The 16,538-nt window shown below is 46.2% G+C and overlaps 1 protein-coding gene across 1 annotated transcript; it reads left to right on the top strand.

The window, feature by feature from the left end:
• Nucleotides 1–15,483: 15,483 nt before the first annotated feature.
• LOC138351653 (uncharacterized) lies at nucleotides 15,484–16,200 on the top strand. The gene has a single exon (XM_069303663.1). The coding sequence runs from the start codon at nucleotides 15,484–15,486 to the stop codon at nucleotides 16,198–16,200; it is 717 nt and encodes a 238-aa protein (XP_069159764.1).
• Nucleotides 16,201–16,538: the final 338 nt, after the last annotated feature.

Raw genomic sequence — 16,538 nt, 5'->3', positions numbered from 1 at the left:
TATAATCCAAAGATGTACAATCGGGGAATTTCGCAAAAGTTAAATTGGTTTCGAGACGGATTTAACGTTAAGACGGCCATTGTAGGTAATGGAATGGTTCTATAAAGTAGATAATCTATGGTATAAGTTTTGACAGCTGTGTCTAATGTGAGACTTAAGTAAAAAGTTAACTGATTTAAGTTATACTGATGGCTTTTGGGGGCATTTCACGGTGTTTTAGTGTTTGTGTCTGTCTGTTTGGTCTATGTAGAAGTAACAGCTAACACCTTATGTGTGTGTACTGAAGCATTCGCATATATGCAGATTTGAAGTACATTTTATATATATATATAAATGGGACGTTTGCTCTCCTGTTATTTATTTGAAAACTAATCTTTTGATGGTCCTGTTTTTACCGGAGACAAAGCGGCTTTATCATAAATAAAACTCCATTATTTGGCCGGTCGAGGCAATGAGATAACCGAGTGATTTATTCTCTCATTAATGTCTTGGGAATTCTTTATTTGTTGAGAATTATCATCTTAGTTATGTGAAATATTTAATAAAACGGGACGTTAGGGGATACAAACACCTAGGGGAGTATACCCCCACTTCACCGTGTATATATATACACTTGAGAGTATACTTTACTCCTGGACAATGTTCAGGACTAAAGTATACTTGGTGGTTAGTTAGTAAGGTATTGTGGTGGCCTTAATAACCCTCCAGAGGTCGATAGTCCTTGAGTCCAACACCAGAATTTCTGGCTGGTCAGTAAGGTTTGTGGCAGCATTAATAACCCTCCAGAGGTTGATAAGTCTTAAACCAACACCAAACCTAAATCTTACGCAAGACTAATTTTGGGGGATTTTAGATGACCAAGAACAGGCTAAACATACATATGAACGAGTAAATTGCTGAACTTCAATATTGGCCCCATTTTCTTTGCATATTTAATTATGCCTTTAATGCTTTTTTTGTTTCGTGGTCTTTTGTCGGTGTTGAAGTCTGTCAGTCACCGGTGAGTTATATATTAAGGCCACTATAATAGTTCTCTAACTAACTATAGTAACTGTAGCCCCTGAACTTAGTCCGGAGAGAGGCCCTATTCTCGGTGTACAAGTCCCTGTTCTGCCTTCTAGTTTCTTATTACAGTCTTCAGTTTTAATAACTTTGTTTGACTACTCATCTTCGCTCCAATGTATTGTATTGGAATTAATTCCTTTACCAGTCTTTCTCCTTTTTTATATATCTTGGTCTCCATTCTTATTTCCCTCCCGTTTATTCTCCTACATATTTTGTTTAAACATGTTCTATGCACAAATCCACAAGGCCCGTGACGAGGATTCGAACCTGCGTTAATCGACTGAGCTACGACAGGGTAAAAAGAGTTGAAACCGAAGTGTAATGTTCTATACAGTTATTAACTCGCCGCGTTTTCTCTCTCCCTTGCCTCGTTTACCATGTAGCTCTATTTTATCTATTACGTTCTCCTATTTTCTTTAATAAGTTTTCTGTCTTGCTCCATTTTCATTCCGTCGACGTTTTCTCCCAGACGCTCCGTAAAGAAGCTGGGGAGATATAATTCCCCGTTTTTCACAGACGGTTTATTTAGCGAGCGTGTTGTGTTTCCTATTAAGTCATATTAATTAGCGGGAAGTAAATAAGACGGGGGGGGGGGTGATAGGGGGTGGGGCAGGGGGGGGGGGTGGCGGAGGCATTAATTCAGCTGTAGTGGGGCGCTCCGTGGCGTCATCTGGGGGGAGGATTGTATTTTATGTGTTTCCTCTTGCTACTCTTTCGTACTTGATTGTGCTTTCTTATTGCACCTTACCTTGCTTTCTTTCTTTTCCTGTGTTCTCTCCTTCCCTCTTCTTATTTCCTGTTGTTTTAGATTCAGCTACTTAGAACAAAAGTGCCAAAGTAGCACGGGCTATGGTGAGCCCGTAGTGGACTTACCTGGCACAGGAGCGGGGCTGTAACTCCGTTTCTTACTTCTTTTTCTGCTCTGATACAACTCCGTCTATCGTCCACAGCCTTACCCCTTTGCCCTCTCTTCCCTTCCCTTCCCTTCCCTTCCCTTCCCTTCCCTTCCCTTCCCTTCCCTTCCCTTCCCTTCCCATCCCTTTCTTCCTCCTACCTCCCACCTTGCTTCTTCCCTCACCGTTCCTTCTCCCCCTCACACTTCTCTTCCTTCACTGCCAATCATTTTTCTTCTCTTTTCCTCAACCCTCCTTGTGCCCTACTCATTGTCCTACCCTCTTCTCATTTTCCCACTCCTACCATTCTTTAATTTACTCTTCCTTCATTTACCCTCTCCCTTCCCTTCCCCCCCTCCCCCCCCCCTCCCTTACTCCCTCCATCTTGTGTAAATCTAGGGAATTATTGTAGATAAAATCTCCCCAAGATTGTATGTCCAAAAAAATTACAAACACTGTGTGTATATCACAGTAGTGAGGCGAGGTCTAACATACCAACAAGGGACGGAATGGGAGTGGGAGAGGAGGCCTGAGGGGGCAAATGGAAGGGGGGGGAGGGTGGACGAGGAGGCCTGAGGGGCAAATGGAAGGGGGGGGGAGGGTGGACGAGGAGGCCTGGGGGGCAAATGAAAGGGGGAAGATGACCTCGAGGAAGAATAAAGGGTGGATATTGTTTTGTAGAAGACGTGAGACTTAGACAAAGTCTAATACACCCGCCGGGGTCCAAGGGCAACTAGCAGGGAGAAGAGACTTTTAAGGGTCTTTCCTTCCTACCTTATCACCCCTTAGTAGGGGATAAGGGCAAGTAGGGAAACAACACAAGGGTAATGGACTCTGTAATGGACTTTCTTTTACCCCCCTTTACACAAGGGAGGTAAGGGGTCAAGGGGCTGAAGATATCGCGGAAAAATATCAAAGGGCCCTGTTGAGATACTTAGCTATCTTAGGTAATGAAGTCAAATGGGCAAGAAATCACAGAACCAAAGTCGTAGTTCTATAACCAAACCTAGCCTAACCTAACCTAACCTAACCTAGGCTAACCTATCTTAACACAGCCTTTCGTAACCTACTCTAACCTAATATATTCTAACCTAACCCAACTTAACCTCACTTAACCAACTCTAACCTGTTCTAACCTAACTCAGCTTAACCTGACTCAACCTAACCTAACCTAACCTAACCTAACCCAACTTAACCTCACTTAACCAACTCTAACCTGTTCTAACCTAACTCAGCTTAACCTGACTCAACCTAACCTAACCTAACCTAACCTATCCTAACCTAACCTGACCTAACGAAAATAAAAGATTAAATGCATGTATATGTGTTTGTATGTTGATGTATTTGTGAGGGTGTTCGTTTGCGTGAATCTTCGTGCTTACATGCGCCTTTAGATGTCCGAGTGTGTCTGTGCGACGTTGTATATGTAGATGTAGGGATGTATTATAGCCATCATATATCATCCTATAGTCTAGCGACTCTTATGTTCTTGTAACGATAACACACAACAAAATTCCTCAGATATATCCAATAGTGGAACGAACGGAAGTGAGAGAGAGAGAGAGAGAGAGAGAGAGAGAGAGAGAGAGAGAGAGAGAGAGAGAGAGAGAGAGTGTGTGTGTGTGTGTGTAGCACACACACACACACACACACCCACACACACACACACACACTACCTACAAAATTCTCAGAAGAATTGACAGGGTAGATAAGGATAAACTGTTTAACACTGGTGGGACGCGAACAAGGGGACACAGGTGGAAACTAAGTACCCAAATGAGCCACAGGGACGTTAGAAAGAACTTTTTCAGTGTCAGAGTAGTTAACGGATGGAATGCATTAGGCAGTGATGTGGTGGAGGCTGACTCCATACACAGTTTCAAATGTAGATATGATAGAGCCCAGTAGGCTCAGGAATCTGTACATCAGTTGATTGATAGTTGAGAGGCGGGACCAAAGACCCAGAGCTCAACCCCCACAAGCACAACACGGCGAGTACTTGGTAAGTACACTGGGGCCTCGCGGCTGAGGGGATGGCGCTCTCGGTTCGATCCCGGCCGAGGCGGAAACAAATGAGCAGAGTTTCTTTCACCATGATGCACCTGTTCACCTAGCCGTAAATAGGTACCTGGGAGTTAGACAACTGCTACGGGCTGCCTCCTGGGGATGTGGGTGCGTGTGTTAGAAATATATGTAGTAGATATAATAGAAGACAAATATATTGGTTAGAAAGGCGGGGCGCAAGAGCTCTAAATAGATAGAAATAGATAGCTCTATTTTGCAGATAAATGGTAAATACAAATAGTAAACACACACGCAAAAAGGTCGACAGGTTATCCTCAATATAAAATTCCTGAAACATTTTTTTTAACATCGCTAAATCTTTCAGAGATAGATAGAAAAACGTCAGTATCATCCAAAACTTAAACAGGATATTTCCTTATATATATATTCATGACATATTGCCATCTGAATCTTCACTAAATTGGATTTATACAATATGTATATATACACAAAATTTATCTTATGTATAATGTATGATCCAACGTCCTGTCTGATAAAATTATACTTTAGTATTCCAAGGTGTCATATTTTAATATTTAAAATATTAACTAATGTGTTATACAAGACTTTAGGTTTATATAACGAATTGACTTCTCAAAAAGTGGAAAATCATAAGTTTTTTTTATAAGTTTACTAGTAGGGGTCTCCGGCGCTGCCCGGGACTGTCTGTCTCCCATGTGTTCATCAATATCCATTCGTCTATCCATCCATCTATTTCTCCATCTATCCATCCATCCATTTATCTAGACATGTATATCCATCTATCTGTCTAGCTATCTTTTTATCCATTCATCTGTTTATTCATCTATTCATTCACCTACCCGTCTATGCATCCATATATCCATCTATCTACCTATCTATCTATCTATCTATCTATCTATCTATCTATCTATCTATCTATCTATCTATCTAGCTATCTAGCTATCTAGCTATCTAGCTATCTATCTATCTATCTATCTACCTATCCATCTATCTACCTATCCATCTATCTATCTATCCATCTATCTACGTATCCATCTATCTACCTATCTACCTATCTATCTATCTACCTATCCATCTATCTATCCATGTATCTCCGTCTATCCATGCATCCCTCGTTCATTATCCATTTATCTATCCATTTATCTATTCATTTATCCATTCATCTGTCTATCCATCTTGCCATCTATCTCTCTATCCATCCATCTATCTACTGTCTGTCTAAATGTCTGTCTGCCTCTCTCTGTGTTTATCTGTCTTATATCTGTCTCTGTCTCTTCCTGACCCGGTTATGAACCTCTGTAACCCTTTCCACCACCGCCCACGGAATGGGTATGGGGTGCATAATAAAGAACTTGAATTGAATCTCTTAAATACAAAATATAATTGTCTAGTATATGGGTGAGATGCTACAGAGTAGTTAGTTACCCCTTTTACTCTGTGACTGAGCGCGGGGAACATTGGAGCCTCGCCTCTGTTTTATGGGAGTACGGCCAAATTATGAATAGCAGGATATTTCTATTAATTTTCCCCAAGATCCGTGAATCTGGGGGATTTAGAGAAGAGCAAAGTAGAGGAGAAGACCGCAGTTAAGAAGACTGCGGTTAAGACCGCAGTGTACGCAAGTAAGAGCCGTTTTGACGCCATTTGATATGATACAAATTCTTGTAAGTTAATGATCCGCTTACTAACGAGTAGTAGTGGCGGGTCCTGTAGCGCAATGGTCTACATCCTCAACGCACACCCGCGGGTTCCAGCTTCCGTTCCCGGTAGCGACAGAGACGATTATCCACGTTTCCCAGCCCGTGATGTCTCTGTTCACCCAGCAGTAACTTCCGGTAATACGTAATACGGGAGTAATACGTATTACTCCGTAATACATTAATACGTAACCTGGGAGTTAGGCAACTGTTGTGGGTTGCGTCCCGGGGGAAGATCAATAGTACTTGTTGGACTAAAGAGGCCTCAATAAGCCTAACAGATGGCAATAAGCCTGTGGTAGCTGTTATTAAATCCACGTGAACGGGGCATTATTGAAAGGTATTATCAACATTCCTGATTATTCAATTAGTAAAGGAATACGCGATGTATTTTAATAACCCCCACAATCTTCTCCCTCCCACTCCAGGTCCCCCACAACCCCCCCACCCCCGTTACCCCCACAACCATACCCCCAACCAGCCCCCCACCCAAAAAAAAAATGCAAGAAATAATGAAATATTAGCCTTAAAATATGGTATTAAATTGCACTCCTAGCTAATGAGAGGTAAATACCACCTGCCTTCCCCCTTGTGTTATTTTTACAAATGGAACACCACCATCACAACACCATCACAAACACCACCATCACAAACACCACCATCACACCACCGTCACAAACACCACCATCACAAACACCACCGTCACAAACACCACCGTCACAAACACCACCATCACAAGCACCACCATCACAAACACCACCGTCACAAACACCACCATCACAAACACCACCATCACAACACCATCACAAACACCACCATCACAAACACCACCATCACAAACACCACCATCACAAACACCACCATCACAACACCATCAAAAACACCACCATCACAAACACCACCATCACAACACCATCACAAACACCACCATCACAAACACCACCATCACAAACACCACCATCACAAACACCACCATCACAAACACCACCATCACAAACACCACCGTCACAAACACCACCATCACAATACCATCACAAACACCACCATCACAAGCACCACCATCACAAACACCACCATCACAAACACCACCGTCACAAACACCACCATCACAACACCATCACAAACACCACCATCACAAACACCACCGTCACAAACACCACCATCACAAACACCACCGTCACAAACACCACCATCACAACACCATCACAAACACCACCATCACAAACACCGACATCACAAACACCATCACAGCACCACCATCACAAACACCACCATCACAAACACCACATCACAAACACCACCGTCACAAACACCACCATCACAACACCATCAAAAACACCACATCACAAACACCACCATCACAACACCATCACAAACACCACCATCACAAACACCACCATCACAAACACCACCATCACAACACTATCACAAACACCACCATCACAACACACCATCACAAACACCACCGTCACAAACACCACCGTCACAAACACCACCATCACAAACACCACCATCACAACACCACCATCACAAACACCACCATCACAAACACCACCATCACAACACTACCATCACAACACTACCATCACACACCACCATCACAAACACCACCATCACAACACCATCACAAACACCACATCACAAACACCACCGTCACAAACACCACCATCACAAACACCACCATCACAAACACCACCATCACATACACCACCATCACAGACACCACCATCACAGACACCACCATCACAGACACCACCATCAGAGAAACCACCATCACAAACACCACCATCACAAACAACCATCACAAACACCACAATCACAAACACCACCATCACAGACACCACCATCACAAACACCACCATCACAGACACCACCATCACAGACACCACCATCACAGACACCACCATCACAGACACCACCATCACAAACACCACCATCACAAACACCACCATCACAAACACCACCATCACAAACACCACCATCACAACACCACCATCACAAACACCACCATCACAACACCACCATCACAAACACCACCATCACAAACACCACCATCACAAACACCACTATCACAAACACTACCGTCACAAACACCACCATCACAAACACCACCGTCACAAACTCCAACACAACACCACCATCACAAACACCACCATCACAAACACCACCATCACAAACTCCATCACAACACCACCATCACAAACACCACCATCACAAACACCACCATCACAAACACCACCATCACAAACACCACCATCACCCGTCTCCAAGAGTTAACATTACTTATAAACAAAAAATATTAACCAATTAATGAATATACAAGTTCATTAGCTTTCAGTACTTCCAGCTGAAAATAATTGTAACTTGGTTATCAGTCTTATCACAAACTCTTCAAGCACTCTTAATAATCAATAAAAATTCAGGCGAAAACAAATATTAACCCACGAATATCAATGTTAAAATTCCCAAAATAATCAGAAAATGAATAAAAACTAAATATCATACGTGTTCCAGAAAAAAAAATTGAACTTACATAATTAAGGTAATAGAATATTGTGGAGAGATTCTCGAGTCATCATTCACGTGTGTTTATCTTAGTGATTCGCAGCCTCTCTCTATCTCCACTCTTGCCATCTGATGCCACAAGCACAAAAGCTGGTACATTACCATTGCCCTTTTGCCTGCATGTCCGCCCCCCCTTTGCTTTCCTTCACGCCACTTTCCCTGCCTGTCTGCTTGCCCCTTTGTCTGCCTGAACAAATGCAGACGATGAGTCACAATAACGTGGCTGAAAATATGATGACTAGACGACGACGTCGACGACATAAATTAAGAAACGACGACGTTTCGGTCGGTTGTGCAACCATGGGTACTGGGGGTAAGGTGCGTGGTTGGGAGACCTTGATCACTGGTTCGAGTTACATCATTGCTAAAAAAAAATATATGTATAACAAAAAATCTTAAAATTAAAGGTTAAGATTCGTGAAATTCGTCTGAAATTCTACATACAGTATACCTAAAAAAAAATAGGAAAATATTAATCATAAGATAAAAAGAGCTGCACTTTCATACATTAAAGAAACCACTGAAGTATTCTTCAGTGTTCACTGAAGTCCTTTTCGTGCAGGCGATGAGTCACAATAACATGGCTGAAGAATGTTGACCAGACCACACATTAGAAGGTGAAGGGACGACGACGTTTCGGTCCGTCCTGGAGCTGACAATCGACTTGAGAATGGTCCAGGACGGACCGAAACGTCGTCGTCCATTCATCTTCTAATGTGTGGTCTGGTCAACAAAGTCCTTTTCATTTTACTCTGAGAAAGGCGGAATAATGGAATGGTTATTCCTGGCGGTGGGTGCCGGGATGCTGCATCTCCCGCCCCTCCACTCTCCCGGGGATCACAGCATCTGTTTTTCCTAGACATTTGGGCACGCTCTCGGGATAACTCGATAACCTCTGTTATTAGAATAACAGGTGAATATTCTAATCATTTTCTCCTTTAGATTTTAAAATCTTGTCATGTTTATTACATTAAAATATCTGTTACATATTTTTTTTATGATAATATATATTTTTTTGTCTTTAAAATGTGCAAGAAAAGGATTGGTTTTCAGATTAAATTTTTCAGATATATTAAAAATGTTCAGATATATTAAAAATACCTCTTAGCATTATATTTACAGAAATTATTTAATTACATTCGACACGTTTAGCGCCACCTGATAACCATTCATGGAAAGGGGGGGGAGGTGGTCTTGTTGTTGTGCAACCCGTCCTCCTAATAGAACGTCGTATTTTGACGTATACTCTACCTAAGGCCGAAAAGTGTCGTACTAGAAAATAGTCGCGGCTCGCGAAATTAACATACTGTCCCGTTTTCTGTTTTGGGTCCTCTTTTTAAGTTAAGATAAGGGCACTTAGTACGATAACTCCTTGACGTTGGGAAACCTTAGGAAGACTAGCTGTGTGGTGAGGCAACCGCACGCCACCACACAGCCTCCTGTGTGTGGTGGCCCCACCACAACCAGGTGAAGGAAGCAGTATGGGTGCTGTAGCTGCCCCACCACAACCAGGTGAAGGAAGCAGTATGGGTGCTGTAGCTGCCCCACCACAACCAGGTGAAGGAAGCAGTATAGGTGCTGTAGCTGCCCCACCACAACCAGGTGAAGGAAGAAGTATGGGTGCTGTAGCTGCCCCACCACAACCAGGTGAAGGAAGCAGTATGGGTGCTGTAGCTGCCCCACCACAACCAGGTGAAGGAAGCAGTATGGGTGCTGTAGCTGCCCCACCACAACCAGGTGAAGGAAGAAGTATGGGTGCTGTAGCTGCCCCACCACAACCAGGTGAAGGAAGCAGTATGGGTGCTGTAGCTGCCCCACCACAACCAGGTGAAGGAAGCAGTATGGGTGCTGTAGCTGCCCCCACCACAACCAGGTGAAGGAAGCAGTATGGGTGCTGTAGCTGCCCCACCACAACCAGGTGAAGGAAGCAGTATGGGTGCTGTAGCTGCCCCACCACAACAATTCAAAGGAGGCAGTATGGGTGTTGTAGCTGCCCCACCACAACCAGGTGAAGGAAGCAGTATGGGTGCTGTAGCTGCCCCACCACAACCAGGTGAAGGAAGCAGTATGGGTGCTGTAGCTGCCCCACCACAACCTGGTGAAGGAAGCAGTATGGGTGCTGTAGCTGCCCCACCACAACCAGGTGAAGGAAGCAGTATGGGTGCTGTAGCTGCCCCACCACAACCAGGTGAAGGAAGCAGTATGGGTGCTGTAGCTGCCCCACCACAACCTGGTGAAGGAAGCAGTATGGGTGCTGTAGCTGCCCCACCACAACCAGGTGAAGGAAGCAGTATGGGTGCTGTAGCTGCCCCACCACAACCAGGTGAAGGAAGCAGTATGGGTGCTGTAGCTGCCCCACCACAACCTGGTGAAGGAAGCAGTATGGGTGCTGTAGCTGCCCCACCACAACCTGGTGAAGGAAGCAGTATGGGTGCTGTAGCTGCCCCACCACAACCAGGTGAAGGAGGCGAGGCAGGTGTTGAAGCTACCTCAGGAACGGGACCGGAACGAGGTCATTGAGCCCCAACAGCTCGTCAACATTAATGGTTGGTGTTGTAGGCAATACAAAACATTTGTCCAGGACGATCAACGACAGTTATGTCCTTTGTTAGGTTAATTTCTTCAGTTTTTTTTACATGTGATTATCACCACGTGAAGAGGAACACTCTTTAGACAGTGATGTGGTGGAGGCTGATTCCATACACGGTTATAAATGTAGATATGATAAGAGCCCAGTAGGCTCAGGAATCTGTACACCAGTTGATTGACAGTTGAGAGGCGGGACCAAAGAGCCAGAGCTCAACCCCCGTAATCACAACTAGGTGAGTACACACACACACACACATGGGGGTCTTGCAGTTAAGTCGATATCGCTCAGCGGTCATACTCCTAAGGGCCCGGGTTTCTGTCCGGCCGGGACAGAAACAAATGGGCAGAGTTTCTTTCATCCTGATGTGTCTGTTCACCTAGCAGTAAATAGGTACCTGGGAGTTAAACAGCTGCTACGGGCTGCTTCCTGGGGGTGTGTTCGTGTGAGTGTGTGTACTCACCAAGTTGTACTCACTTAGTTGTGCTTGCGGGGGTTGAGCTGTGTACTCGCCTAATAGACTGAGTAACACTCACCTATATGTGTGTGTGTATTCACCTAGTTGTATTCACCTAGTTGTGCTTGCAGGGGGTTGAGCTTTGCTCTTTCGGCCCGCCTCTCAACTGTCAATCAACTGTTTCTACTATTACTACTATTTTTTCCCCACACCACACACACACACACACACCAGGAAGCAGCCCGTGACAGCTGACTAACTCCCAGGTACCTATTTACTGCTAGGTAACAGGGCATAGGGTGAAAGAAACTCTACCCATCGTTTCTCGCCGGCGCCCGGGGTCGAACCTAGCTGGGACCACAGGATCACGTGTTCAGCATGTTGTCCGCTCGGCCGGCCGGCTCCCTTGTGTGTGTACTCACCTACTTGTGTCTGCAGGATCGAGCATTGACTCTTGGATCCCGCCTTTCGAGCATCGGTTGTTTACAGCAATGACTCCTGTCCCATTTCCCTATCATACCTGGTTTTAAAATTATGAATAGTATTTGCTTCCCTTGTGTGTGTGTGTGTGTGTGTGTGTGTGTGTGTGTGTGTGTGTGTGTGTGTGTGTGTGTGTGTGTGTGTGTGTGTGTGTGTGTACTCACCTAGTTGTACTCACCTAGTTGTGCTTGCGGGGGTTGAGCTCTGGCTCTTTGGTCCCGCCTCTCAACCGTCAATCAATAGGTGTACAGGTTCCTGAGCCTATTGGGCTCTATCATATCTACACTTGAAACTGTGTATGGAGTCAGCCTCCACCACATCACTTCCTAATGCATTCCATTTGTCAACCACTCTGACACTAAAAAAGTTCTTTCTAATATCTCTGTGGCTCATTTGGGCACTCTGTTTCCACCTGTGTCCCCTTGTGCGTGTGCCCCTTGTGTTAAATAGCCTGTCTTTATCAACCCTGTCGATTCCCTTGAGGATCTTGAATGTGGTGATCATGTCCCCTCTAACTCTTCTGTCTTCCAACGAAGTGAGGTTTAATTCCCGTAGTCTCTCTTCGTAGCTCATACCTCTCAGCTCGGGTACTAGTCTGGTGGCAAACCTTTGAACCTTTTCCATTTTAGTCTTATGCTTGACTAGATATGGACTCCATGCTGGTGCCGCATACTCCAGGATTGGTCTGACATATGTGGTATATAATGTTCTGAAAGATTCCTTACACAAGTTTTCTAAAGGCCGTTCTTATGTTAGCCAACCTGGCATATGCTGCTGTTGTTATCCTCTTGATATGAGCTTCAGGGGACAGGTCTGGCGTGATATCAACCCCCAGGTCTTTCTCTCTCTCGGACTCTTGAAGTATTTCATCTCCCAAGTGATACCTTGTATCTGGTCTCCTGCTTCCTACCCCTATCTTCATTACATTACATTTGCTTGGATTAAACTCTAACAGCCATTTGTTCGACCATTCCTGCAGCTTGTACAGGTCTTCTTGAAGCCTCAAGCTGTCCTCCTCTGTCTTAATCCTTCTCATAATTTTGACGTCGTCAGCAAACATTGATCATTTACGTATATCAGAAACAGGATAGGTCCAAGTACAGAGCCCTGTGGGACTCCACTGGTGACTTCACGCCAGTCTGAGGTATGAGACGCCAGTGTGTGTGCGTATGTGTGTGTGTGTGTGTGTGTGTGTGTGTGTGTGTGTGTGTGTGTGTGTGTGTGTGTGTGTGTGTGTGTGTGCGTGCCCTTTAAATAAACAGTTGTAAAAGCGTACTTCATCCATAACGTATATAAGATGAACTACCTGACCGTAACGTTAAATGTTTTCCTGAAGCTACACACACACACACACACACACACACACACACACACACACACACACACACACACACACACACACACACACACACACACGACACTGCTCACAGAGCTCCAGAATCCACCATTATCTAGGTGATAGCCTTAGGGAGAGTTCCACAAGTGGTGTCCAAGATAACCTTAAATATACCAGGACCAGAAACAGATGGAGAAGAATGATAATTATACAAGAAACGTAAGTCAATTTATGAAAATAAAAATAGAGCAAAATAAGAATGAAAGCAATTAAAAAGTGACTGACATATCAGGATCTACACCCTCAGCAAGAGACGAAAATTTCAAGGGTTTTCAATGTGGAAGTAATAATGAAAGTGGTTTTATGGCAGGTTAGTGATGGTTGTGGATTTAATAAGGGTTCATGAAGTAAAATTTCTTATATTAGAATAAATATAAGATTTTTAATAAATTAACCTGTTTTCAGTATAATGTCTTAAAGAAAAAAAGGAGTTACCAGCTTGATTGACATAGCATAGAGACAGGCGAGACAAATTAAGGAACTAGTGAAAGGAAATGAGACATAGATAATGAATGAGTTTTAAGAAATGAATAAGATATATATATGGAGAAGAACTCGAGCAGCTCCACAAGGTAGCCAAAACAAGGAGTTAGGATATGCTAAGAGAATATCTGTGTTCGAGAATAATTTGCTAATAATTTGCTAATGATATGCTAAGAGAATAATTTGCGTTCAGCTCAAATGGAAACGGTTATTTAAATAATTTGAAAAGTATAAAGGGTAAATGAAAGGTGTAGAGAAATAAACATTCAAAGAGGTATGAGGGAAACATATGAGGCATGAGAGAGGAAACATGGTCGCGACATGTGAAATCCTAAAACGCCCTGATAGAGAAAACAAAAATGGAAGATACGAACGAAATTTTTCCCAATATGTAACTGCATATTGTAAACACCATTTCACAATAAGTATAGACGCGAGGATAAACAAAATCCCTCATATCTCCTCAATATTTAATCTATGTAAATAATAGTCCCTATAACAGGGGCAAACGACTAAGACGAGGAGTCACAGTCCAGCTCCTGTGCCAGGTAAGTCCACTACGGGCTCACCACAGCCCCGCTCCTGTGCTTGGTAAGTCCACTACGGGCTCACCATAGCCCCGCTCCTGTGCCAGGTAAGTCCACTACGGGCTCACCACAGCCCCGCTCCTGTGCCAGGTAAGTCCACTACGGGCTCACCATAGCCCCGCTCCTGTGCCAAGTAAGTCCACTACGGGCTCACCACAGCCCCGCTCCTGTGCCAGGTAAGTCCACTACGGGCTCACCATAGCCCCGCTCCTGTGCCAGGTAAGTCCACTACGGGCTCACCACAGTCCAGCTCCTGTGCCAGGTAAGTCCACTACGGGCTCATACAGCCCCGCTCCTGTGCCGGGTAAGTCCACTACGGGCTCACCACAGCCCCGCTCCTGTGCCAGGTAAGTCCACTACGGGCTCACCACAGCCCCGCTCCTGTGCGAGATAAGTCCACTACGGGCTCACCATAGCCCCGCTCCTGTGCGAGATAAGTCCACTACGGGCTCACCATAGCCCCGCTCCTGTGCGAGATAAGTCCACTACGGGCTCACCATAACCAGTGCTACTTGGAACTTTTTGTTCCGAGCACCTGAACCTAAAGCAACAACAACGACTAAGTCGAACAATCCGCCCCCCCCCCCCACTCCTGCTACTCTAACAGCCTGCAGAAAGGACTATACCCCAGCAATCAGACAAGGCAAACGAGTCCCTCTTGACAAGGACAACCGCTATAGCCCCTCCTCACCGTATAACGCCTTCTCTGGAAGGTCAGGTAAACGATTAATGATCCTAATTAACGAGCGAGCAGGTGTGAGCAGCGCTCGGGGAGGGGGGAAGGGCGCAGGAAGGAGGGAAGAGTTGCTGGTTAGGAGACGAGGAATTAGTTACGCAAGAACCAGGTGGAAAGAAAGAGAGTAAGGAGCTGTGAGGGAGGGGTGGAGGAGCCAGTGGGCGGGTGTGGGAGCCAGTGGGCGGGTGTGGGAGCCAGTGGGCGGGTGTGGGAGCCAGTGGGTGGGTGTGGGAGCCAGTGGGCGGGTGTGGGAGCCAGTGGGTGGGTGTGGAAGCCAGTGGGCGGGTGTGGGAGCCAGTGGGCGGGTGTGGAAGCCAGTGGGCGGGTGTGGGAGCCAGTGGGCGGGTGTGGGAGCCAGTGGGCGGGTGTGGGAGCCATTGGGCGGGTGTGGGAGCCAGTGGGCGGGTGTGGGAGCCAGTGGGCGGGTGTGGGAGCAGGGGTCAGACCACAAGTGCAGGAGGCAGCAGCTGCTACACCAGACACACCGCTAAATGTCTCACAAGGAGCAGGAGCGGAAACGGCGCCACGTGCCGGAACCCCCGACCCACCCTCACGCAGGAACCCCCGACCCACCCTCACGCAGGAACCCCCGACCCACCCTCACGCAGGAACCCCCGACCCACCCACACGCTGGAACCACCGACCCACCCTCACGCAGGAACCCCCGACCCACCCTCACGCAGGAACCCCCGACCCACCCTCACGCCGGAACCCTCGACCCACCCTCACGCAGGAACCCCCGACCCACCCTCACGCAGGAACCCCCGACCCACCCTCACGCAGGAACCCCCGACCCACCCTCGCGTAGGAACCCCCGACCCACCCTCACGCAGGAACCCCAGACCCACCCTCGCGTAGGAACCCCCGACCCACCCTCACACAGGAACCCCCGACCCACCCTCACGCAGGAACCCCCGACCCACCCTCACGCAGGAACCCCCGACCCACCCTCACGCAGGAACAACCGACCCACCCTCACGCAGGAACCCCCGACCCACCCTCACGCAGGAACCCCCCGACCCACCCTCACGCCGGAACCCTCGACCCACCCTCACGCAGGAACCCCCGACCCACCCTCACGCAGGAACCCCCGACCCACCCTCACGCAGGAACCCCCGACCCACCCTCACGCAGGAACCCCCGACCCACCCACACGACGGAAAACCAAAGTCCAGCCCACCCTCTGCTGCTCTCTACGTTTTCTCTAACTTTCTCCTGGTAGCTACTCTTGGGGGGTGATGCCATCGATGACAACCATGGTGGGAAACTCACTGACCTGAGAGGAATATATGAGACCATTGTCAACACGTCGATATTCACGAAGCCCTTTTTTGTCCTTCCGCGAAATGCTTGCCCGGATTAACCTACTTTCATGTATAATAAAGTTTAAAACAATGTATATGTACTTAATGACTTGCACAGACATTTTCGAGCTTGTTACAAACCCGTTGTCATACACAGCGACATTCAGTAGTGGCAGTCCATTAGCGTCAGGGTCGACTCTTTTCGGCTGAAGGCCAGTTTCACCTCCTAATAATCCTTTAAG

The sequence above is a fragment of the Procambarus clarkii genome, chromosome 50 (assembly GCF_040958095.1).
Source record: "Procambarus clarkii isolate CNS0578487 chromosome 50, FALCON_Pclarkii_2.0, whole genome shotgun sequence".
NCBI lineage: Eukaryota > Metazoa > Arthropoda > Malacostraca > Decapoda > Cambaridae > Procambarus > Procambarus clarkii.
This window is presented reverse-complemented; position numbering and strand designations above follow the sequence as displayed.